Genomic DNA, 25,213 nt, shown 5'->3' on the forward strand with positions numbered 1-25,213 from the left:
TTCTTAATCATGTTGTCCAGTATAAATAAAAGTGATGTCTATTGTTATGCACATGTTTTAACTACAATGAGAACCACATTATGCAGTCAAGGAAGAACCCATGAAAGAACAAACATCACAGTACAGTTATTGAATTAGTTGAAAGTTAAATTTTAGAAAATTTTTTGTGTTCAATCGTAAATTTATTAAACTTACTTTCCTAATGCAGTCAAATATTTAACTCGTTGCACTCGAGGCCCTTTTCCTCTTAGGCTAACCAGCAGCTCGAAACAGTTTTCCACGTATTTGGTGAATTTCTTACAGCTAACTTGAAAATGATTTCGCAGAAATCTAATGGCTCTTTTATGTCTGAAGATATTTGTGGTCCTTTCTCTTTCGAAAGATACAAACTGTATTTTTGCAGTATTTCTTTGGATTCTGTCCAGGATATCCAATTCGAATTTTCTGTCTCTTTTGTGGAATCTCTGTCGCTTTCACATTCACTATCACACCCTGATTCTTTTACCTCTTACTTCATTACTATCTTTATCACTGTTTTCCTCTTCTTTGTCATCATACTTGATGATTGCCATCATATTTAACGACAATTATGTCTATGCATAGACATAATTTCATTCTTGATCAATGAGAAATTGGACTCATCTTCACCTGAACTGATTGCTTCGTAGTATTTCAAACTTACTGAGCTTCATAACTTTGAAAATAATATTCCTGTTGCCACAACTATTGAGTTAAAACTAACATTGAAGACATATATGTAATAATAAATCTCAAAAATGTATTCATGATTAAAGATTGGCAGCTGTTTGGCTTGTATTGTTGAATACTCCCATGAAGCAATATTGCCCAAATGAATCTTAAATAAACCCTCTAATTATTGCATCAAAGTAGTGATCAAGAGTCACCTTTTGAGTTAACGCATCAAAGAGTAACTGAGAGTCACCTCTTGAGTGCAAAAGGTTAACAAAAATCCTTGGGAAAAAATACTTTAAGTAAAATGATATGCTGTAAGACTAAGTCCATTTTCAGGGCCAAAGAGTGAATTATCTAATGAAATCAAGTTATGGATAATAATTCTCATTTAAATATTTTAAAGCATTTACCTGAAGGTTCTAAATATAGTTAATAGATGTCATATAAGCTATTTCTCCTGCCTTCCTAGCATGGCTTCGTGATGTGGTGATCTGCATGCGGGACACTTATTCCAGAGGTCCACAGTTCGATTCCCGGTGAAGGCTTTGCTCATTTTTCATCTCTCCTGCTTTCAAAAAAAAATTCCTAATGTCTCTACAGTGGTGCTTGAACAGGGATGGGTGGTGGATGATGATTCTCCCCACCCAGGATTTGACAATTACGTCCCCTAAAAACCCCAGTCGCCTTTTAAAAGTTGGAAGTATATAAGGTATTTCTTCTGCCTTCCTAGCATGCCTTTGTGGTGTGGCGGTCTGCATGCTGGGCGTGTATTTCAAAGGTCCGGTTCGATTCCCGGTGAAGGCTTTGCTCATTTGTCATCTCTCCTGCTTCTAAAACAAATACCTAATGTCTTTACAGTCATACTGTTGTAAAGAAGCAAGTTTTGAAATTAAAGTTTTTGATATTTTCTGGAGTGGCTAATGTGTTCAGTTTGATACAATCTGTGTTGAGTTTGATACAAAGAGTTATTTTTTTTAATCAGAAGACAATATATGCATTTTAATTATATCAGAATCTTTTGAGAAACATCTTGTTGGTCACGCACTGTGCCAAATTTTGAATGGTAAGTGATTTCAATTAATCTGCCAAGTCATATAATATATGTAATAAAGTCAATAATATATATATAATAATATATCAAATGTTGTATGATCTTAAATCCATTTAGTGCGAATACAAGTTATTATTACTTGTGCAATTGCTGCAAAGTTAGTTAAATTATTATATAATAATATATATATAATCAATAATATATATATATATATATCTAACAACACAGTTGTTTGGTCTTTTTTTTAACCTCATGGCACTTTTTGGAGTGGAAAGATGGTGCTATTTCTACTAGGATATGAAAAAACATTCTGCTTCAAATGCTACATCTTTCAAAATACTGTTTTCTCTTCTCTGAAATTAATTTTCACTTATACCAATACTTCATAAACATTCTTAAAAGCTAACTTATATGTATATTTCCAAATCTTTTAGTCTCGCCACTGCTTGCAAAAAATCTGAATTTTTATTTTACTTCAAACACTTAACTTAAAGATAATTCCCAATATAAACACATTTTCGATTTGGGCATTGCTGAGTTATTGAAAAAGCACAGTTTCAATTTCTTGAAATTTACCATTTGCAAGAATAATGAAATATTTTATTGATTTGAGCCTCTTCATTCATAAGTTCTGGATTACTGAATAAACATGGCTTTGTAACCATGGGAGTTTTCTTTCTGAAGAATCAATATGTTAACCCCCTTTCAGTATTTAATTAAGAAATCAGCTGATAGTTTCATGCAGTCTGAAAAGAATTTCTTCTCCCTGCTTGCGTCCAATTAACAGGAGTAGCAGAAGTTCAAATGGGCTTTAGAAATAATTTGTACCTACTCTTCTAAGGCAATAGGTCATTATCTTCCTGACTGACAGGTTCTAAAGGAGATATATACCAATTATAGTGCAAGGAAAAAAATTCAAAAGCAGAAGTCTATTTTCCTTTAAACAAAATTGAACTATTTTATTTCTTTTGAAAAGGAGATAAATTAAATTGATTATTCTTATTATTAATTAAACTAATATGTTTTCCAAAAAATGGATTACTTTTATCCAGCCACAATCCTGAATGTAATCTTGTGATACAATAGTTAAAATCAGCTTCTTTAAAGTGATTTAAGATTAGAATAAATTGAAAGGAAATAAAATAGAAACTGTTTTAGATTAAAAAAAAAATAACCTATCTAGTAAGCATAATGGTTTGGTTATTATGTGGGTTGCTTGCTATTGGGCTTCAACTCTGTATATGTATTTTTTTTTTTTTTTTTTTTTTTTTTTGTCATTAGTCTTGTTTCAGGCTTGCTTCATGAAGACTGAATAGGCTGGTGCATGAATTTTTGCTTTCCTAAGTCTAATATAAATATTATTATAAAACCCAATTTTTCTTGTAACCTTTTTCAATAAAGGCTTGTCCTTTAAGACGGTTGAGAGCTAACTGTCTTAAAGGACAAGCCTTTATTGAAAAAGGTTACAAGAGAAATTGGGTTTTATAATAATATTTATATTAGACTTAGGAAAGCAACAAAAATCCATGCACCAGCCTATGCAGTCTTCATGAAGCAAGCCTGAAACAAAACTGATGACAAAAAAAAACATATACAGAGTTGAATCCCACTACTTTGCCATAATAAATAACCTAAATATAAATTTTTATTATGATTCATATTTATCTGTAATTCATGCAATAATTTTGCTTTTATTTTATTCAGTTATGTTATTAAATTATATTTTTTTCAGATAATAAAATGAGAAGACCCATATGAGTAATCAAATGAATTATAATCAATTGTTATTATTTTGTTAGGCATATTAGTTTTTGATTTTATTACCTGAAATAAAATCTGGGAATCATGAAATAAGAAAACATTTTCACAGCTTCATCTGATATTAACAGTTTAATAGTAATTGAAAAAGAAAATAAAGGAAAAATTTCTTTGAGCATAACTTACTTTATGATAAAATAATTTGTGTGTAACAGAGCCATCCTCATCCATTGGTGGAGGCTGAGTGTCATACTATGTGTTTGGATCTGAATCCCAGCATTTTGATGACTCGTATTCAAATTAGCCACTCCTAAATCACTCACGATTATCTTCTCAAAGCAGAGAGCAAGCCAATCTGTCCCTCATGTGGTAGCATTTTATCATTGTGTCATTTTTTAATAGAGTGTCCGAATTTTAATAGAGAGACTAAAGCATTTTAACGAGTGTGACTTGCCTCTTAACTGTTTAATCAGGAAAGAGACCAATAATAATTTATTTCTATACCTGAAAGAAACAGGTTTTTGTTATTTAAGTTGATTTAGCTTTTATTATGGTTTAATTTTAATGTGTTTCATCGGTTGTTGTATATCATTTGCTGAGTTTTAATACCTATCCAACCTAGTGTTCGTCATTTTATTAAGTGTTTCATAAAACTTTAGTTGGGATGAAAGTTATCATTGTATAAACTACCGTGTGTTTGGCGCATATAACCTTTCTGGTTAATGCACTATTAACTCTGCTACTACCCAGCATTTTGATGTCTCTCTTACCGCTTCCTTCCTTTAGGTATACTATGGTCTATTTTATGCAGTACATCTTTGGCAACATTTTGAGTGATGAGATGGTAAAATAAACGATGTATTTGGATATCTCCTGGCAAATGCATAATTATCTGGAAAGAAAATATTTCTTATAGGTATTAATATCTAAAGAAAGTAATGCCTTCAGTTTAGAGAAAACTAATTTTGTTGAAGCTCTGATTAGTTGAAATAATGTTATTTAGCATGCCTGTTTAATTCTAATATATCATTGTTAGTAATAATTTTAATCATAATAGCCGACAGAAGATCTGGTCAAGTATTTTACATTATTTTGGATCATATAAAACTCCACCTTTTGTTAGAAAGAAGAAAACTGACTCTCATCAAAGAAGGTATCATATGTGGAAAGTAATTCTTATAATGCACTAGATTATATCTTGCTCGCTAAATGCATCCTTGTCATAAAAGTTGCTGATATTCTACAATTATTTTAAGCCATTTTTTACTTTATATTGCTTTGTAATTGCACTAACATTTAGAGAAAAAGATGCTAATAATTGTACTATGTTCTAGTAATGAAACTCAGATCACTTTTAATGCAAATAAAATTGTTACTTACTTATATTTTTGTGTAATATCCTAGCTTAATTAATCCAAATGGTAGAATGCCATGTCTTCTGGGAACATTACTCGATTATCTTCTATAGCATTTCTTTTCCTTCTTTTTGTTTTTTTAATTGTCTCTGCTCGTGGTTGAGTGGTTAAGACTGTTGAATGCTAAGAGTTTGACCAGAGCTCAATTCCAGGTGAATGGGTTGGCTGTATGATTGTTTTATATGGTTTCCTCATGTACAACTTGCATGCAAAGCAGTTTCTCTTAGAAAATCCTCCATGAAGGGATCCTTGCTGTTAGACAGATAGCCCCTGCGTACTCTGCATATTAAAATCACCTCTATTTTATTAAACATTGAATAATAGCTTAAGGAAGAAAGTTGCACTTTCTCATTTTACAGTGTTTAATATACCTCTTATTTTGATATCAGCTAAATTTCTGGAATAACTATATGACTTTTAAATGTCACAAAATACCATTAACTCAGATTGAGTTTCAAATTATTTACACAAAGTTTGTTGTTTCAAATTATTTACACAAAGGAATCAAAATTAGATGCTAGTTACACATATGAAGGAGCAGTGATTGTAGATACTGCATTTTTACCAATGATTAACGATGAATCATGATAAATTAATGATCTGAGATTTATGTGTGAGTATATGTCTTGGTCGTATAATAATCATATAGGGAGTATCATAATCAGTCATGACTTATACGCCTTTATTGTGAACTTTCATAACATTGCTTATAATGCATTCCTTTTGTAATATTAAAGATTACAAGGATTTAACACCATTCCCATGTAATTAAAATATTTCAGAAAACACAAAATGCATATCTTTGAAGCTAATTGTAAAAAATTAGTATTAAATAATAGATATGGCAAACAGAATGGTTTTGGCATAGTTTAAAAATAATATTTATCCTCATTAGACCATCATCAGGAATGATAACAATTTGCATTCTGAAATTTTTAGTATTATTTCTGATAGTACTCATGACCATATCATAAAACCATACCTCTCACTTATATATTTTCACATGTTTTCATTAACACCTGTATAACAAGGATTTCCACTGAAAATTACCTAACACTGCATTACTAAGGCAGTGAATTGGAATAAGAAAAAGACAAGCAAGAGGCTAGTATGTTTATATACTCCATTTTGTAGCTTTATTCATTTTATAAACTTTACTAGCATCTTTTTAGGATGTATGTGCATATAAAAGGTCTCAAAAAATTGAAATAGCTATTTTCTTGTTCTTGTATCATGCAGAGCTTTCTTGGCTAGGGAAAATGTCAGCATTGTCATCCTCCTAAAATCATTAGTACAAAAAAGCATGCAATCATGATTCATAACTATTACAAGATGCATATGGTTGAATTCTAGATGTATCCGTTTACTGGATTGCCAGTCTGTAATATATCATTTTCATACCAATAGAATATTATGGGATTTGTATCCACTGGGCTGATAGAAGAGTAATGGATGTGATATAAACTAATCAGCTTGTGCTCAATAATAGTACAAGAAGCTTTTTTATGCATTAGATTCCTTGGCATATCTCAAGAGATCTTTAAATGTTATGTTTTACTAAATATAATGACTTATCATCTGAACCCTTTCAGTTTATAAGGTATTTCTCCCACCTTCTTGGTGTGCCTTCGTGGTGTAGTGGTTCTGCATGCTGGGCCGGTATTCCAGAGGTCCATGGTTGGATTCTCGACAAAGGCATTGTTAATTTTTCATCTTTCCTGGTTCCAAAAAAAGAAAAACCTAATCTCTCTACAGTGGTTCCGGAACTAAAAGTGTTGTGGATGATGTCTCTCCACACCCAAAATTTGGCGATTTGGTCCCCTAAAAAAAGGGGGGAAGGGAGAGTATATAAGGTATTTCTCCCACCTTCTTGGCGTGCCTTCATGGTGTAGTGGTTCTGCACGCTGGGCCGATATTCCAGAGGTCCATGGTTCGATTCCCGGAGAAGGCGTTGTTAATTTTTCATCTTTCCTGATTCCAAAAAAATACCTAATGTCTCTACAAGTTGTCTAAATGCATCCTGAAACTGTTTGTTTGCTTCAACATGCAGTGCACCAAACCCCTACTATCCATGTTTTTTTAAACTTGCATCTGAGTTCTAAATTATGGATGGACTCTATTCTTGGATTACCTGTCTGTCTCAAAATATATTCTCTCCATACCAGTAGAGTACTAAATGAGATTTGTATCCACTTTATTTATGGAAAGCATGGATATACCATCGACTTCCTCATTACTGTTTCAGAGCAGTCATGCATAATAATAGTGAGAGAAGCTTTTTTGTATATATATATTAGATCCCTTTGTACATTTGGAGAGACTTTTAACTTTTGTGTACTATTAAAGTATGCCATCTGATCATGCGCACCTTTTTCCATATGCATTTTGAAACTGTTTTAGTTTAGGCAATGCACCATACCACTATCATCTACAGATGTCTAACATGCATCTGGGTTTTAAACCATCCAATGGTATCTAACGTCCATAAATTTAAGACCTATATTTTTTCTGTCTTACTGTAGATCAAAACATGATGTTCAGGAATCTGAGATGAGCCAGAACATTATGGATAATATTACATTAAGCATGACTGGATGTTCTTTCAGCAAATCTGACATAAGCCAGAGCATTGTAGGTAATATTGTAATAAGCACGATGTAAAGTTCTTCTAGCATATCTGAAACAAGCCAGAGCATTATAGATGATATTGCAATAGGCATGGCTTGTTCTTCCAGTAAGTTCCAGTTTGTTAGAAATGATACTTTGGCATGTGCAGGTTTTCATTCAAACTAGATTAGAATGATCATGCTATTAAAAGGGATTTTATTTTTATTTTAATCATTCAATTTCTAATTCCTTTTTAACTTACAGGTATGTGTATGATTAAAACTATTAAAATAACACAATTCTATAATATATCTATACTTGTTCAAAAGTCATAACATATGGAAGATGTTTTTAAGTGTCTATAAAATTCATAATTCCTATTTCATAATCTCATATTAAAACAGTCATAGAAGTTAATTTCAATCTACTTTCCTGTAAAGGCATTGTTATATATCCTTTTTCTTGTATAAATTATTGCATTTAGCTTGTGTTTGAATTTTATGCATGATTTTTGCATTGCAGCATATATGTTAAATTTAAAGAATTTGTATAATTGCACAGCTTAAGCATAGATGCCTTGCAACATTAAGAATTTCCTTTATTGTTTAAAAATGTTTTATAAATAATATGCAATTTAAATGTATTACTAATCTTAAAAATATTTTTACTCTAGAAGCCTTTTTATGGAAAACTGATCATTAATTCATTAAATATCAATAAACTATTCAACAGTATTCTACTGTGATCAGTGGATTAAATTATCCATTACATGGAAAAAGCTGAAGGTTTATTGATTTAATCCAATTTTTCAGTTTGTTTTAGGTATAAATAAGGAAGGGTATAGAAGAAAGTATTGCAAAGAAATTTTGCATAGAACTAGAAATTTCTCTTAAAAATTCTCCATCTGTTACTATAGATTTAATTTCATGTTTATAGGGATAGTAATTGTATATTATAAAATACGGGCTTGAAATTTATAATTCAAATTAATAGAAAATTTACATTAATCATATCTGTACTGTTAAAAATTAATTGATAACTATTATTTGAATTGTGTATTCACTTAAATATAAGTTACTGAAAAAACTGAACAAAGTTTTAAATTTTTTGGAAATTGTTCTATTTAACCAAATGTTTTACATCATAATATAGCTAAATTATAGTATAAATTTTCTCTACTTAAATTATATGAAGATAAAATTGGTTTGAAAAGAATTTTTAATTATATAAAAAATATGTAAATAAATACATTTTGATAATTTTGCTGATGTATATAATGGAGATTTATTTTGTAGGTTATAAAAATGTTTCTTGGTAATTAAAACTATTGGAGGACTGAAAAAAAATCTGTTTAAACAAAAGATAAATTCAAATTTGTTATTTTATTATTTATTTTTATTATTAATTTTATATTTATTATCTTCTGTTTATGACCATTTTATTTTCCCTTTTCATCATTTGTCATAAGTTTCTGTCATTATTCTGCAAGGAATGATTAATCAAATAATGCCACTGAAACATTTCTGTTGCACGTAGGAAAACTGATTTTCATTGAACTTCCAAGTGGATTTCAGTGGATTCGGTTCTAACAGTAAAAATGTATGTAACTTCTCTGAAGCCTCTAAGAGTTTATTTTTTCCTGTAAGCAGAGCCTTTTTCAAAATTTTATATAGATATATTTTCTATTCTTTCTATTTATTGGTATATACCTATACTTTAACTGTCACGATTAATTGAAGTTCAGTATATATATGTTTTACCCCTTTCCATTTCATCTGTAACTAACTCTATTTGATAGCTAAAGAACATAATATTAGTTGTGATATTATTGGGTTAAAAAATTTGTCTTTGATAGTGAAAATTGAATATGAAATACAAATGAGAACCAGTTTTTCGTAGGAAGCATTACACTTTAGCATGAAGCCCATCCTTATGCTTTTATTAAAATTTAAGAATATTCTAATAATTTAAATAGTAATTCTAGTTTTTAGGATGCTTATTTATTTATAGCTATTTTGAATGTTTATCATATTTACTTTTACAGATAGCTCTTAGATGGCTTTTGTGCAGCCTTTTTGTTATAAAAATGCACCAATTCCCATACGATGAAAAGTTTTCTTAAATTAAATAACTCTGCTTCATCTCTCTTACATAAAATGATGCTGTAATTAATATAATAATAAGATAATCGGATAAGACGAAATATCAATAAATATGATCCTGAGAGCTCAAACAAGAGAAATCATTGTAGTATTAATCGAATATGGTGAGCTAAACCAACTTTAGTAATTGATATATATATATATCAAATAGGTTATTAAGGATGCAAATGTGATAGATGCAATTATTAATTTCTGATTTTCACTCATTACAGTAACAGTTAGTATAACAGATTTACCCACATCAACTTATCTAAACATTTGACAATTATATTTTTATTTTGTGTCTCTTTGTTTATTTCTGTTTTTCTACAGCATTTACGATATAATGAGAAGCTAATTTTTCTCTAATATAATAGTGTATCCCTAATATAAGTAAGCAACTTATGTAACTGATTGCAGTACTTAATCTATACAAAGACAGTATACCTTTATTTAAAAAATAATTTTTTGAATGACAGGAAAAGAGAAAACATTTATCAAAATATTATCTTTCAAACTGCAGGAAATTTTTTCAGGTTACAAGATAACACAATGTTTTAGTAAATTAAGATTTTTATTCTAACTAAACTAAACTAAAAGTATCAGAAAAAAATGACTATTTTCGCAGTTAGTGTTAACTATCTTGGCAGTTAGTGATACCTAATACATATACAAAAACAATACATTTTTAAAAAGTACATTGAAAATAAGAAATATTGTTTCAAAATTAAGATTCATTGGAACAAATGGATGAGATTATTGAAATGTATATTGGCTCAGATTTGAGACTAAGCAAGCTGATTTCGTGCGATTTATTTGGTTTCTCCTATACATTAAATGAATGGAAGCTATGTTTTATTAAATATGCTTCATAGAGGCATATTTTATGGCATAAATTTGGCTCTGTCCTAAGAAATTGTTCATTTAAAGTATTCTGTTCCTTCAAATGCAACTAAGTTTCTATGCATAATTTTATTTGAAATTTTTTTATTATTATTTGTTCCTTTGTCATTTAGCACATTAATGTTAGGTAATAATTTAAATGTATTTAAGTATAAAAGTTATGGGTACTTTCATATTATCTCATTCGAGTCACCAAAATGTATTTAGGTAGCAACCCAGATATGCAGGCACATGTTCAGCATACAATTACCAGTCACTAGTGTTTGTTTTTGTTGCATTGATGAGTTATTAGTATTTTTTTTTTTCATTCAGCGCATTTTTTTTACCCTTGTAAGGAACTGTGAAATTTGCCAACTGTTGGAAAAGAAAGCATTGGCATTTCTTCAGAAATATGGCATTTTCCCTAATAGTTGAAAATGCAAAACTTCACATTTCATGAATTTGTATTTCATAAACAATTGACTTTTTCCAAACTTTTTGAAATTCTCTGATGTTCTTTTAAGCAGATTGTTGTGTACATGAGAAAACAACATGTGAAATGCCAAATTTGGGCAATATCTGATATTTGATTTTTGAAGTGAAAACATCACTATATAGAGAAAACGACCATGCAGTGCCAACTTCTGTGCAAAGCTGAGCTTCTCCAATTTTGTGATGTTTTTGAAGCTAAAACAAATCACTGTGCACATGGGGAGAGCTGTGCAGAAAAATGCTAAGTGTTTTATTATGGATGTTTTTTTAATTTTAAATTTTGTTTATTGATTGCTGTTTTATGTAATTCTTATTGCACCACTATTTTTAAAAATACCTATTGTCTTTCGTGTCTTAGCTTGCTGAAAAGTTAGTCAGCAACAACTGGTGACTTTTTGAGAGGGGGGTTGCAAATAAGCAGAAATGATCAAAGTTTGCTTAGCTACGTTTCGAACTATTACTTTCTTGGAGGTAAAAAAAGAATAGTGTTACAAAACAATACTATTCTTCCTGTCAGTGGGTGATTTCACTTATAGCAAGTTCTATATTTGTTGTGTTAAAACAAGCCTGTTTAAAATAGTACTTCATACTAATGCGAGCCATTTCGTATGCCAAGATAAAATAGTTAATTATCAAGATTATTGTTTTTTTATTATTTTTGTTATACTGTTTTCAGAAAATGGATGATTCCAAGTAGAATTATTGATATAGTAATTATTTTTGAGTCAATACAAATTAGGGTACTCGGTGAACATCGTATAGTGAATTTTATGTTTTGCATATGTATGTATTAAGTGCAGGTGAAAATGATATTGTGAGTTTTATATTCATTTTGCACATTTAAATATTTCTGTAATCAAACCAGAAATTTAAAAATGCTAGTATTCCTTCCCTGGAAGCATACAAGTTGATAGTTTGTTTGATTTATCATAATTTTATTTAAGGTGTTGGTGGTGTATTTGATTATGGCAAAGCACACTAGGGCTGTCTGCCTAAGGAAAGGGATGCCTTTCGTGGAGGACTTTCTAAGGGAAACTGGCTCGTATACACGTTGCACATGGGGAAAACCACGAAAACGCCCATGCAGCCAGCCCGTTCGCGGGATTCGAACCTCGGACCGAACTACCAGTGTTCAGCGACTTTACCGCTCGGCCGCTGGTGGGCAATAATTTTTTTTTATTATTTAAGTTTCATCTGTTTAGGTAGCTGAATATCAAGTAACTTATATTTGATAGCATTTTAGTTTCATTGATATTAGTGTAATTCTTAAACACAGTGTGAACTTTGTGTTTGTGTCAATGAAAATTTTATGAACATTTGAGGATTACATTATTTAGTTGTAGTTTATTGACATTAGTTTGTTCTCAGCTTGATAATTTTCTGAAATTTTCTGAACATTTGAGGATTACATTATTTAGTTGTAGTTTATTGACATTAGTTTATTCTCAGCTTGATAATTTTCTGTAATATAACATTTTGAAAATGCAGAAAATATTCGCAATTGACAACGACAGTAAGCAAACTCGTGTTTAATTATAGAAATTGTATTTATTTTACACATTTTAATAATTCTAAAAAATGTGTTGAATCGTTATAATATACTCCATTTTTATTGTATTTTAAACCATTCTGTTTTTTAAATGTATGAAATAAATTCAGGCTAAAAATATTGCATGTATGAATAAAAAAATGAATCTAATATTAAAATATATCTAAAAAAATTCTGTAAGGAAATCAGCAATGTATATTTTTTATAATGCTTCTGTAAAGAGTGTTATGCTAAATCCTGGGTTTTAGAAAAGACTTTTTTACATAAAGTCCTATATGAAACTCAGGAAGATATTCTAATATAAAAGCATGGATACTTACCTAGTAACACAGCCATTTTGCCACGGTTTGGTGATTTTTTACAGATGAAAAAGTAAAATTTATTTGTTGGGTGCAAGTTTGTAGTTTTCGTGCCATTTTCTTTTAAACGCTTCCCAGACTATCTATGTTTATCGCACGTTGGCAGACATTATCAGTATATAGAAAGAAATCATACTTTAGCAGTTTCAACTGCAAATTTTAATTAAATAAGGGTTATAGGGTACATTGAAAAAATGCATTCTTCTCCAAATTTTTCGATTATTTTTTGCGATATTCTTCTCCTCAAATACACAGCGATCTGTTTTTGCTTAAAATATATCTGAAAGTTGCAAAGACTTGGCATCGTGCAAACTTCGGCAACACGGTCTAATAGCGAATTGCTTGAATGAAGGATTGTTCTGAGTATGGCGGCCAAAGTTTGGCATATGCTTGGGGGGGGGAGAGAATTTGGGTGATTGTGATAACATGTAAGTACCAAAACATGTTTGATTTATCTTTGATAAATTTCTTTAAGAAAACTAAAAATTTATATTTTTGCAGTAGTTCAGAGAAATGTGGTATGCTGAATCCTGGGTTTTGGAAAGACTTTATCAATAACATTTTTACGAGTTCTGTGTTAGATACACGGAAAGGAAGAGCTGGACGTGTTTTTAATCCATTAAGAGGACTTTCTCTGATTCCATGCTTTCCATTTTCTCCATTTTCACCTACATCTCCTAGTGATAGTAAGACTTTGATTTTCAGTATTTATTATTAATATTGCACTTATTTTTTAATAGCATCTTATTTTTATAAAAAAATTGTTAATACACCAATATTTATTACTAAACTAGGTTAGATTCTTGTTTGTAGCTATGTGAATCACACTTAGTATATTATCTGTCTCAACGACATCCATCGTTCTGCTATGCATTATTGTTCTTAAAAACGTGTATTAAGAAAAAACTATATAAAGTTCATTATAGAAATACCAAACATATTCAGAATAACTTTATATAATCTGAAATTTTTATTTAGAAATTTTTAGTATATGAATGAAACATTAATAATTTTTATTGCTATACTTAACACACTTAACCTTAAAATATTTTAGAAAGTAAGCTTTTTTAGAAGAATTGGCAAGCATTTAAGTTTTTAAAACATTCATTTTTTTTTAATATTTTGAACATGAACATTTTTTGTAGTTCTTTATTTCATTATATATCATTCAATCTAGAATTATAGTCAGGGCAGAATTCAGTTTCAAATCATATCCTGTATGGCCACCTTTTTTTGGAGGGGGCTGTCAGTTTTGTGAATCAGTTTTATGAAATGTTCAATTCTTTTTATAATTGAAAAAAATCAAATTCTAAATAATTGGAGTATGCTTAACTTAGTTCAAGTGTTATAATCCTCATAACACTACAGTTAACTGCAGTTTTTGGTTGATCTTTAGATTATGGTAAATTGGCGAAAATTTGGCGACCAACTCTGCTACAGCAACCCTCCATTTTTTTTTTCGTCGCCATTTTGTCTTCTTGAAGTAAAGACATGTTTCTTTTCTTTTTATTTACTGAACAATTTTTCCAACAATCTACTAGCCAAATTACACTTATGCTAGAAATTTTATGTAACAAAACTGCTTAATCATGACAAATATTAACTGCAAAATTGGGAAAAAGTGCACAATCACAAACTCCTTGCGCGTTTTCCACAATAGCACATACACATAAACCATTTACACGTCGACTTATTTTTACTTAAAAAAACATCCCAAAATTGCACAAAAATGGCATTGCACACACTCTTAACTTTATCCATCTACACTGCTTTTTTCTCATAAATTACAAAAATTTGCACGAAAATGCAAACAAATTCTGTGAATCTTTAAACTCGGTAAAAAGCACATATATGAAATTACCTGATCGCGAAAAAGTATATACCCTTTCCAAGAATGAACGCTTCCACGTATAAAATAAATAAAATATCCAAAAACTTTTACCTCTAAATTATCTATTATATTATAAACGTCACCAACGAATTCATACTGCAAACATTACGAATGGTTACAAATACTTAGTATTAAATATTTAAATTATTTCCATGCACGTTTACTTCAACTGAAATGTATACCAAATTCCTACAAACATAAAATTCACAAAATAACTATCATTTAATTAAAATATCACTAAACCATGTACATGTCGACTTATTTTTACTTAAAAAAACATCCCATAATTGCACAAAAATGGCATTGTGCACACTCTTCACTATATCCATGTACACTGCTTTTTTCTCGTAAATTTGAAAAATTTCATGAAAATGCATGAAAATTTTGTGAATCTTTAAATCCGGTAAAAAGAACATATATGAAATTACCTGATTGCGAAAAAGTATATACCCTCTCCAAAGATGAACATTTCACCTATAAAATAAATAAAATATCCAAAAACTTTTACCTCTAAATTATCTATTATATTATAAACGTCACCAATGAATTCATACCTCAAACATTACAAATGGTTACAAATACTTAGTGTCAAATATTTAAATTATTTCCATGTACGTTTACTTCAACTTAAACGTATACCAAATTCCTACAAACATATAATTCACAAAATAACTACCAAATTCCTACAAACATATAATTCACAAAATAACTATCATTTAAAATATAATTAAATTCAAAAACACTACTTAAAATATAAAAATCATTGCTAATAACAATTTTCCAATAATACCATATTATTTTATTTACTCCTTACATTTAGAACAATGCATAAAAATAATATCCTCAAATAATTAAAAATACTAACTTACCTAATCTTCTTCAGAATCTTGATTACGTGTCCTATAAACTTTTCTTATTTCCTCTGCTAAATAAAAAGCAAGCGTATGTGCGCCTGTTTCAGGATCTTTAAAATCATACTTATAGTTCACAGCAAGGTACCAGGTAAAATAAATAACTTAATAAAAACATCTTTACTTCTATCTCGCACAACCTTAAAAAAACACTTATTACTACCCCTTTCAATCCCACTAAATACCCATTTCGAATCACTTCAGTTAGGGCCATGGGATCCAAAAATTAATGAACACTGTTTCACACAACACAGAATAAAGCTAATTTCCAGATTTTTTCTCGATTTCCCCCCTTTTCCGATTAAAGAACTGTAATTCGTCCATTAATGTCACATGACATATCTCATGATCTCTCATTTCCCTCACACAAAATAATGCGTAATCGGAACTGAGTACTTCTCACATTACAACCAAAGTCCTAGGTAGTAACTTTTATCGCCTCCAAAATGTCGCCAATCTACCAGTTACCATATTCCAAAGATCAGCCCAGTTTTTCTTTTCAGATATTATTTCATTGCAGAATATATTTTATGATTTTCAAACTCCTAAGAAATCTATTGTTCTTTACTGCTATTAAAATTTGCAAACATTTTAAAAGAGCACATTTCTCCTCCCTGAAAATAGTGAACATTGTGTTTAGAATAAATTTTGCAGGTAAATATTGTTCTTTAACATAACATAATGCCTTTTGAATGTTATTTTAAAACCACATTTATATTTTCTTTCTTATAAAAATTAACATTTTAAAGGTTACAACTTATAATAATAATTTACAATAATCCACTAGTTGATCTTTTTGTATTACTTTCCTAGGTATCTGTGGTTATCATAGAAATAGCGTTCATGAAAGAAAATAGTGAATTATTTTGATTTTGCTGTTGTTTTCATTATTCTATTATTTTTTCTTTTAGATACCTTATTTAAAGGTTTAACTGAGCCTGCACCAACTAATTCCAAAACACTATACCTTGTTGATGGTGGCTTGACTTTTAATTTACCATTTCCTCTTCTTCTTAGACCACAAAGAGCTGTAGATATATATATTTCATTTGATTTTAGCAGTCGGGAACATGATAACAGCCCCCCTTTTAAGGTTTGTAAATATCCTTGTAATTTTCTTCAAGTTAACATTTTGTATAAATGAAGTAACATTTTGTTAAATGAATGATTTTAATACAGAGTGAAATTGTTTTCTATTCAGCAATTAAATCAGTAATTAATGTGTAATTTTCAAATATTAATTTGGATTTAATTTGCTCTTGGTATTGTTACTTTGAAATATTTCCAGATTACTACATTTTGTTAATAATAACGCATGCGTTATAGTAGTTTACCATTATAATAAATTATTTCTATAAATTGGGCACCTAAATTTAATTTTCAGATTTTTTAGTGGTATAAATTTGGCTTCATTCCTGTTCTTTACCTATTACATTTATGGATTTTATATTGTTTTTTATTTAATGCTGTATAATATCATGTTTTTTATATTTTTTGAAGAGAGTTGATAAGTTTAGTTTGCGAATTACTTTATTTAGTAAATAGTTGACAAATGTGGTCCTAAGCCACATTTGTCAACATTTGAATGAACATCTTATCACTGCACATCTTATCACTATCTTTTAATCTTCAGCAGTGATAAGATGTTCAATTGCACATCAATAACTCTTTAGTTGTGGGCTGTGATGAAAAGTATAGTTGATTTCATACCAATTGAAGATTATTTCTTATAGATTCATACATGTTTATCTTTTTTTTTTTTTTTTTTTTTTTTTTCTTGCATTGAGAAAAATAAAACAGGTACTAACAAAAAGCATATTATGTAACTTATATTATGCCTCTTCTATGGATGGATTTCAGTGAGTAATCAAATTTGCTTTGCTTATAAATTCTACAGTACTAAATTTATATATTGTATAATTATCAACTAGACGGGCATAAAAAAACTTCTTCTGTTATTTGTAATGTTTAAAACATAAAGTATTTGAAAGATTTAGTTAAAAAATTTGTTGTTGAGCTTTTATTGTGTAAAAACAGATTTTACTACATGCATAAGCACCTATTTAATTGATTCCTAGTCAAGCAGCAAAATCTGAACCCAAGTGAATTTTCTTTCTTTAATATTTCAATAATAAGACCCAGTTATTAAGTTTATTTTATGTCATTTTATGCATCTTATTTTGTATGAATTTCAAAACATTTCCGCCTTATGTCTGTGTAATAATATTTTTTTTGATGCAGTAATTTTCAGTGCTTTCAATTATTCTATCATTATTAATTTGTAATATAAATTGAGTCTATATAAACTATTCCTCTGGACTTATAAAATGAAATTTTATGACAGCAGTATGTTTTGAAATTAATCTATGATAGCAGCCTCCAATAAGTACAAAATATGAGATTTGACAATGCGGTTTCTCTTACTCTCTTTGCTGCAAAAATATCTAATAACCAGCAAATGTAATTAATGAATATATAAATGCATGCAATAACTTGATTCTGAATTAATTTCATATATTTTATGAAAATCTTTAAATATATTCAGGTGTTCTTTAAATGATTTTAGTTAAACTGCTCATATTTTCCTATGCTTTTCTTTACAAACACCTAAAATGTTACATTCATGTAAACTAATTTGATTTATAATGTCTGAATGCAAAATAAGCATAAAACTTTACGTTACACCTATACATTTAAATACTGTAATTTTACTGCTTTAAAGAAAATAAAAATACAATATTTGCTTTATTTAGATTCGTTCTGGAATGTAGCACCTTTAATGTTCTCTGTTCCATTTCTAATCATTTTATCATTAATGCATTTTATATTGTTTTTGATTTAATGCTGTATTCTATGCATTATTTATTTGTTTGAAGAAAGTTGTATAGTTTAGTAAACTTTAAATTATATCATTAATATTATATCATTAAATTACCCTACAACTATTTGTTGTATACTTAGTTTTTGTCTATCATACCATTTTACATGTATTTTGTGTTCAGACCATTTGTCTGGCAATGGATTAATTTTTTATTGTTAAATTATTCTAACTTTCTGTGCTAAAGCTTATTTGTGCATTTGATAGTTTTTTAATGATCTTATTTCTATGTGAAAAGTCTTAGCTTAGTGTGAAATGTCTGTTTTTTGGCAAGATGCCTGCTTACCATCATTTTAGGATTTTGTTTCTTCCTTTTTCTCCACATGTATTAAGAAATTTCAGAAATGTTTCTGAAAATTTTTAGCCTTTATATATCCTTTATGTTATATCATTTTATTAACGTAATTTAAAAGACATAAGGAAATGCAGCTCTTATATTATACAAAATAATATAATATAAGAGCTGCATTTCCTCATGTCTTTTGAATTACGTTAAAATATCATAATTCTTGCATTAATTATACAAAATAATATAATATACTGTTTCATTTACAGAAAAAGAAAAGAATGATTCATTTTCTACCACTAATAATGCAATATTGTCTGCTAATTTACATGCAAACACATTTAGTTCAAACATTTTGTTACATCTTAATTTCTATTTGTAGTAAATAAGAGCAGGAAAGATCAATAATGCTGTGTTACTGGTAACAATTCAAATGCTAGAAGCAAAAATGGAAAATTGTTTAAAAAGAAGTATGGATAGGAAAACAAGGGCAAATCAAATACTGTGTGCCACTGATAGTGGAGATTTAAAACCAATGACTATCAAACTGAGATCGGAGTTCAGCATTTGAGAGGTTTCCTTTAACATGAGAAAACTCACAAGGTTCTGCAGTAACCAGTTTGATTCCTCATTTATTAGACTGGTCTGAAATGAGCATGCAGATGCAAAGGATAATAATATTGAATGTTTTCAAAGTGCTGTAGTTCAGTTATGTTATTTATTGTCATAATTTTGCTTGCATTTTTAAACTTAACACTTTATGACAATGCCCACTTGTTTTTTGTTGTGAGGTACAACTCTAATCGTACTGAATTTCCTTAAACAGATTTTTCTGTTATATTTATTTAATTCAATTATTTTTAGTTTTAAATGAAATTATGCTGCTTTTATGTTTATTTTATGATGTATAAAAGAAGACTGAATGACATGTACGTTTATATCATGCCTTTTTTTTTAAATGTGCTGCAGGAATTGCTGCTGTCAGAGAAGTGGGCTCGTTTAAATAATTGTTTGTTTCCTCCCATCCATGATCTTGCTGCTGAATATATCAAACATCCACCAAAAGAGTGTTATGTTTTCAAAGATCCTGTAAACGAGATGTGTCCAATCATAATTCATTTTCCATTAATCAACCTAGATTTCAGGAAATTCAAATCGCCTGGTATGTTTTACATAAATTTTATATATGTCTTGTGTACTTCTTTTTCATAGAGTAATTTATAATTCATTAGCAAATGTAATATATGCAAAACCATTTACTATTATTGTTATGTTTCTATTATGCCTGTTGCTGCTTCTTTAAATTGAAATTATTGCTTTTTGTTTATAGCATTTTCCTGTGTTACTCATTTGTCTTAATATACAATTGAGAGTATTTAGTCTAAGATTATTTAGATAATTTCTTGTAGTTCTATTTTTTCAGCTAAGTATTGTTAATAAATTATTCGTCTTAAATGTTACCTGAAGAATAATGGTATATCAAGTTCTAATTAATCAGGCGAAATCAGGTTTGTGTAAAAAAAAAAGGTTAAGTTTGATTATTGTGGAATGATGGAAAAGTTCCTATAGCAGCATAAAATGAAACCATCTGTGGAAGATACAAGAAAGCAAAAAGTGTGAAATAGCAGCAGTGATATCAGATGATGTCTTGTTGAATTCTTCCAAAAAGAAAAAAATTCCATCCATTATATATTTTATAAATACGTGGAGTCATTAAATTTTTTTTTTATTTATTTATTTTTTTTTTTAATGTTAAAAACCTAAAGAAATGTGCAATGTCCTCGCCTGGACTTGAACCTGGACCTCTCGAATACACAGAGTGTGCTACTGTTACACCATGATAGCATGCAGAAAGGAGAGAGAAAATACCTTTTATACTTTCAAAGGTGTATATGCCTTTGAAAGTATGCTTACATACTTTTATAACTTCTCTTTTTAAAGGGCAGCTGGGAATTAAGGGACCCAATTGCCGAATCCTGATGGTGAAGAATCATCATTTTAGTTTCGGGGCCACTCTAGAGTCATTAGGTTATTTTTAACCAAGAAACATGAAAAGTGAGCAATGCCCTCACTAGGATTCGAACCTGGACCTCTCGAATACGCACCGAGTATGCTACCGTTACACCACGAAGGCATGCAGAAAGGAGGGAGAAAATACATTATATATTCCCCCTTTTGAAAAGCGACTAGGGATTAGGGGACCCAGTCGCCAAATCCTGGTGGTGAAGAATCATCATTCACCACCATTTTTAGTACAGGCACCACTGTAGATTTATTATGTTATTTTGAAGCAGGAAAGGTGAAAAATGGTAACCGTGGACCTCTCAAATGCATGCTGAGTGTGCTGCCATTGCACCACAAAGGCATGCAGAAATGAGGGAGAAAATACCTTATAAGTATTTTATAACAGTTGTATATAAACCAGTGTATTACAACGATTTTGGAAAGGACTGTTTCTGTAACAACTATTCTATGCATGCAGCAGAAATTGTGCTTCTGTGATTTGAAGAAATGGGTGTTGAAAAACTACACTGATATTCACTGAACCTCATTTACAACTCCACACTGAATACCTCTGGAAAAAATTGGAATTTATGTTATCTGCCAAACCATACTGCACATGTCAATAACCAGATTCATTTCATCTCTTCCAGATGGGTAGAAGGTAATTCCTGAGGATATTACAAAAACTGGTAGAACATCTTTCTAGTTAAGTGCTGGCTGTGATTGATGTAAACTGTTGATTAACATCCTAGTATGTACAAAATGAGTCTCTGATTCCACCACAGTTGGTCTCTGAGTAACTTTTTTCACATATTACAGCTGCAAATACATTTATCTTTCACTATATGAATTGTCAAATGAAAATATAAAATTGGAAGCAATCAACAAACTTAACCTCAGTTATGCTAAGAACTACTGAGGGGTAAGTGAAGATAGCAATAATTAATTGTAAATTTTTTACTTAAGTGTTTCATTTCCTTGTTTTTTTATGATTATTATTCCAAGTTTAAAATTTATTGAGTAAACGTTTTACTCAAGTCCTTCATTTCCTTGTTATTTTATTGTTCTAATTTTTAAATTTATTCCGTACTTTAATCCTTTGGTCATTCTTAAAAATCTTCACATCAGATGTGTGTAACTGACCTTTGAATTTATTTATCACTTGATTCAATCTAAAACTTACTTATGATAAATATATTTTAACACTTATATCACAAGAATTAAATTTCTGTTATTTTAGGCATTCCTAGGGAAACCAAAGAAGAACTTGAATTTGCTGATTTCACTATTTTTAGTGATGATAAGAAAACATATTCCATTTATAACTTCAAATATCCATCTAAAAAATTTGATCGTCTTGTTGAAGTAATGGAATTTAATGTTCTGAACAACATAAATGTGATCAAAGAAATTATAGATGAAGTTATTTCTCGGAAGAAGAAAAACATTCCATTGGCACCACTGGTATTGAAAGATCCACCTAAATCAGATTCGAATGATACATAAGTGAGTACTGTTTTAATTGATTGTGTTGTACTTTGTATTAAACTTTGTAGTTTAGGTTACATTATAACTTCAGGTATTCATATACCTGTGCTCATAAAAATTCTTATGTGGCTTTATTTTTGTAACCATTGGTCATAGATATGTTCTTCTAGTTCCAGAAACGTTTTAAGCAATGCATTTTAGCATTTTGAAATTAAGAAAAAAAAATTTGTCAAAATTACAAAATATAGCTTTTTATGCATTCATCCAGTCCTTGTACCTATGTGTAGGAAAATTTTAGATTCTGTTTAAAAAAAATAAAAAGTAAAATATGTGACTTCTGTGCAATTTTTATTGTCTGAGATACTTACTTTAAAAGACTAGAAATCATAATGAGGAGTTGTGCACAAATTTTGAAACAAGTGTTTGTATTTGTATATGACTAAAAATAAAATACTATCAATTTTAAAAAAGGTTTCAGATTGTAATTGATTAAATGATTGGCATTTCTATGCAGATTTTTATGAAAAGCATTGATCAGTATAATGTATGTCAAAAAAGAGATCTAATTCACAGAATATGACAGAAATTTGTGCTATAAAAACACTGATCGCATACCAAACTCGTAACATGATTTCCATAAATTAAAAATTCTGATTTAATGAATTTTTTTTTTATTATTATTATATTATGATTCTAAAGTAATAAAATTGCTTCAGAATATAAATAACATCTCTTTATGCATTTAAAAATGGATAAATTACTTTTGTGAAAATATTTAATGCATTTTAAAACTTTTAAATTGTGTCAAGTCTTTTAGTGTACTATGTGTAACAAAACTGTGAATTGTAGAATATTGCAAAATGATATCATTGATTGGCATTTAAGAAATAAAAATCAATCCTGAATTGTTTTCATTTATTGATTACCTGACTTACGAAGGAAAGTTAAAAATTGCAAATTTTGAAATTAAATATCTAATTTAATTTTTATTACATGGGAGTCAAAAGTTACAGAGAATCAAAATTTCGGTACAATTTTTTAAACTTTTCCTAAATATAAGGACCAGAGGGACATATAAAAGGTTTGCATGATTTAAGAAATGAAAGGTTTGCATGATTATTTGCTTTTGTAACTGGAAGTATAATGTTTATGACCAATGGTTGTCAAAATAAAGGCTGGCTTTTGGGACAAAAGGCATAATATAATCATGTGTTGGGAATATCCCAGCACATGATTATCGTGCCAAAAATATCTGGGATTTTTACCTGGAGCCAAAACTATCCTGGAGGTGGAGTTAATTAATACTTAGACCATTTACATGGATTTTTCCTAAGCCAGTGGTTCTCAAACTTTTGACTAACGTCTACCACCTAAATAAAAACTGAAAAACTTTAGTACCACCACTATATTTTACAGTGATTATTTTTCAATTTCTAGTTAAAAATATATATATGTATATATATTGCCATTTACACAACCTATTGGCTATTTGTATTAAGCACACAGAAAATATATTGGAATAAAAATTGGTTACCATTTTAATTCTCAAAATTTAAGTTATAATAGTACTTTACTTCTAAAATTTTGTGCAAAATTTGGGTCTGTTTAAGAGAGATCAATTTCTTTATCTCTGGTCTTATTTCACTTAGTTTTAACCGTAAATTAGTATCCTTTTTTAATTTTGAATTTTGTTCTGTACTTATTGTTCAAATATAACATGGAAGAAAATCCTTGTTCGTACAAACAGGTTGTTAAAAAAAGCAATAAAAATTTTAAATACCTTCAAATTCTCCCCCCCCCCCTGATTCAGCCAAAAGTTAGCAAGTGTGTTATTTTTGAAATCTTCAGTTAGAGTTCGATTGCTGGGAATTTCTATCACTTGTTCCTTATCTTCACGAGATAAAATTTTCAGATACATTTAAACAAAACGTATTTCTAATCCACTTTTCTTTTTCATAATCTTCTGGAAAATACTTGTTGAAATTATTTATCAATGAAAAGCAAAGATTTTTAATGTGGATGCTAAGTCTTCTTTTATTTTCAAATTATTTTCGGTTTTAACTTGGGAGTTTTTTTTATCATTGCATTAATTTTCTGTATAATGGAAAACAAATTAATACTTGTAATCCTTTGTAAATCATCCTTGTAATCTTAATTTTAATTCGTTTAACTTTCCAAGAATATCAGCTAAATATGCTAAATGTACCAATCATAATTCAGTAAATAAACATTTTTGCAATTCAAATTTTAAATCACAGAAGGGGGTAGCCACTGATGTAGGGCTACCTCCCCCCCAGAGGAAAATTTGAATTTCTAATCAAAGTTCAAAAAGACGATTTAAAGTTTTGCCTCTGGATAACCACTTTACTTCGAAATGTAACAAAAGCGTTTTGTACTCACTGCCCTTCTCTTGGCATTTGTAAATATTCTCAAATTCAATGATCAGCTTTTAATAAAATTAACAATTTTCACGGCTTGATTCAAAACGATTTTAGGTTTTGGGGGATTGTTTTGGCTACTAAAGCTTTAGGATGAATAGTGCAGTAAATCAGTTTAGTTTCAAGTGCAGTTTTCTTTATTTGAGAAACAACACCGGCCCGTGCTCCATCGCTGCATGGGAATGCACTTATTCCAAGGAATAACATTCTCAGACATAATATTGTCAATTACTTGGAAAATGTTATTCGCAGTTGGTCTATCATGAAGAGATTGACATAATAAATACCCTTTGAAAACTCATTTATCTTCTTCAAAACATTCGTAACTAATAATTTAACAAAGTTCATTATATCAGTACTTTCATATTGT

General features: G+C 29.4%; 1 protein-coding gene across 6 annotated transcripts in view; it reads left to right on the plus strand.

Moving 5' to 3' along the window:
* LOC118194069 (cytosolic phospholipase A2-like) overlaps nucleotides 1–25,213 on the plus strand; it is a 77,086-nt gene that overhangs the window by 37,790 nt on the left and 14,083 nt on the right. For 4 of the 6 annotated variants that reach the window (XM_035365255.2, XM_035365256.2, XM_035365258.2 and 1 more), the window contains 5 exons: nucleotides 4,560–4,655; nucleotides 13,449–13,633; nucleotides 16,661–16,842; nucleotides 19,883–20,075; nucleotides 22,158–22,423. In XM_035365255.2, the coding sequence (XP_035221146.2) occupies nucleotides 4,560–4,655; nucleotides 13,449–13,633; nucleotides 16,661–16,842; nucleotides 19,883–20,075; nucleotides 22,158–22,423 (922 nt within the window). The remainder of the gene's footprint in view (nucleotides 1–4,559; nucleotides 4,656–13,448; nucleotides 13,634–16,660; nucleotides 16,843–19,882; nucleotides 20,076–22,157; nucleotides 22,424–25,213) is intronic. The other 2 variants (XM_035365257.2, XM_035365259.2) reach the window with 2 other exon arrangements.

The sequence above is a fragment of the Stegodyphus dumicola genome, chromosome 10 (assembly GCF_044657685.1).
Source record: "Stegodyphus dumicola isolate Sdum_Otavi_A_Nest chromosome 10, ASM4465768v1".
In the NCBI taxonomy this organism is placed as follows: Eukaryota; Metazoa; Arthropoda; class Arachnida; order Araneae; family Eresidae; genus Stegodyphus; species Stegodyphus dumicola.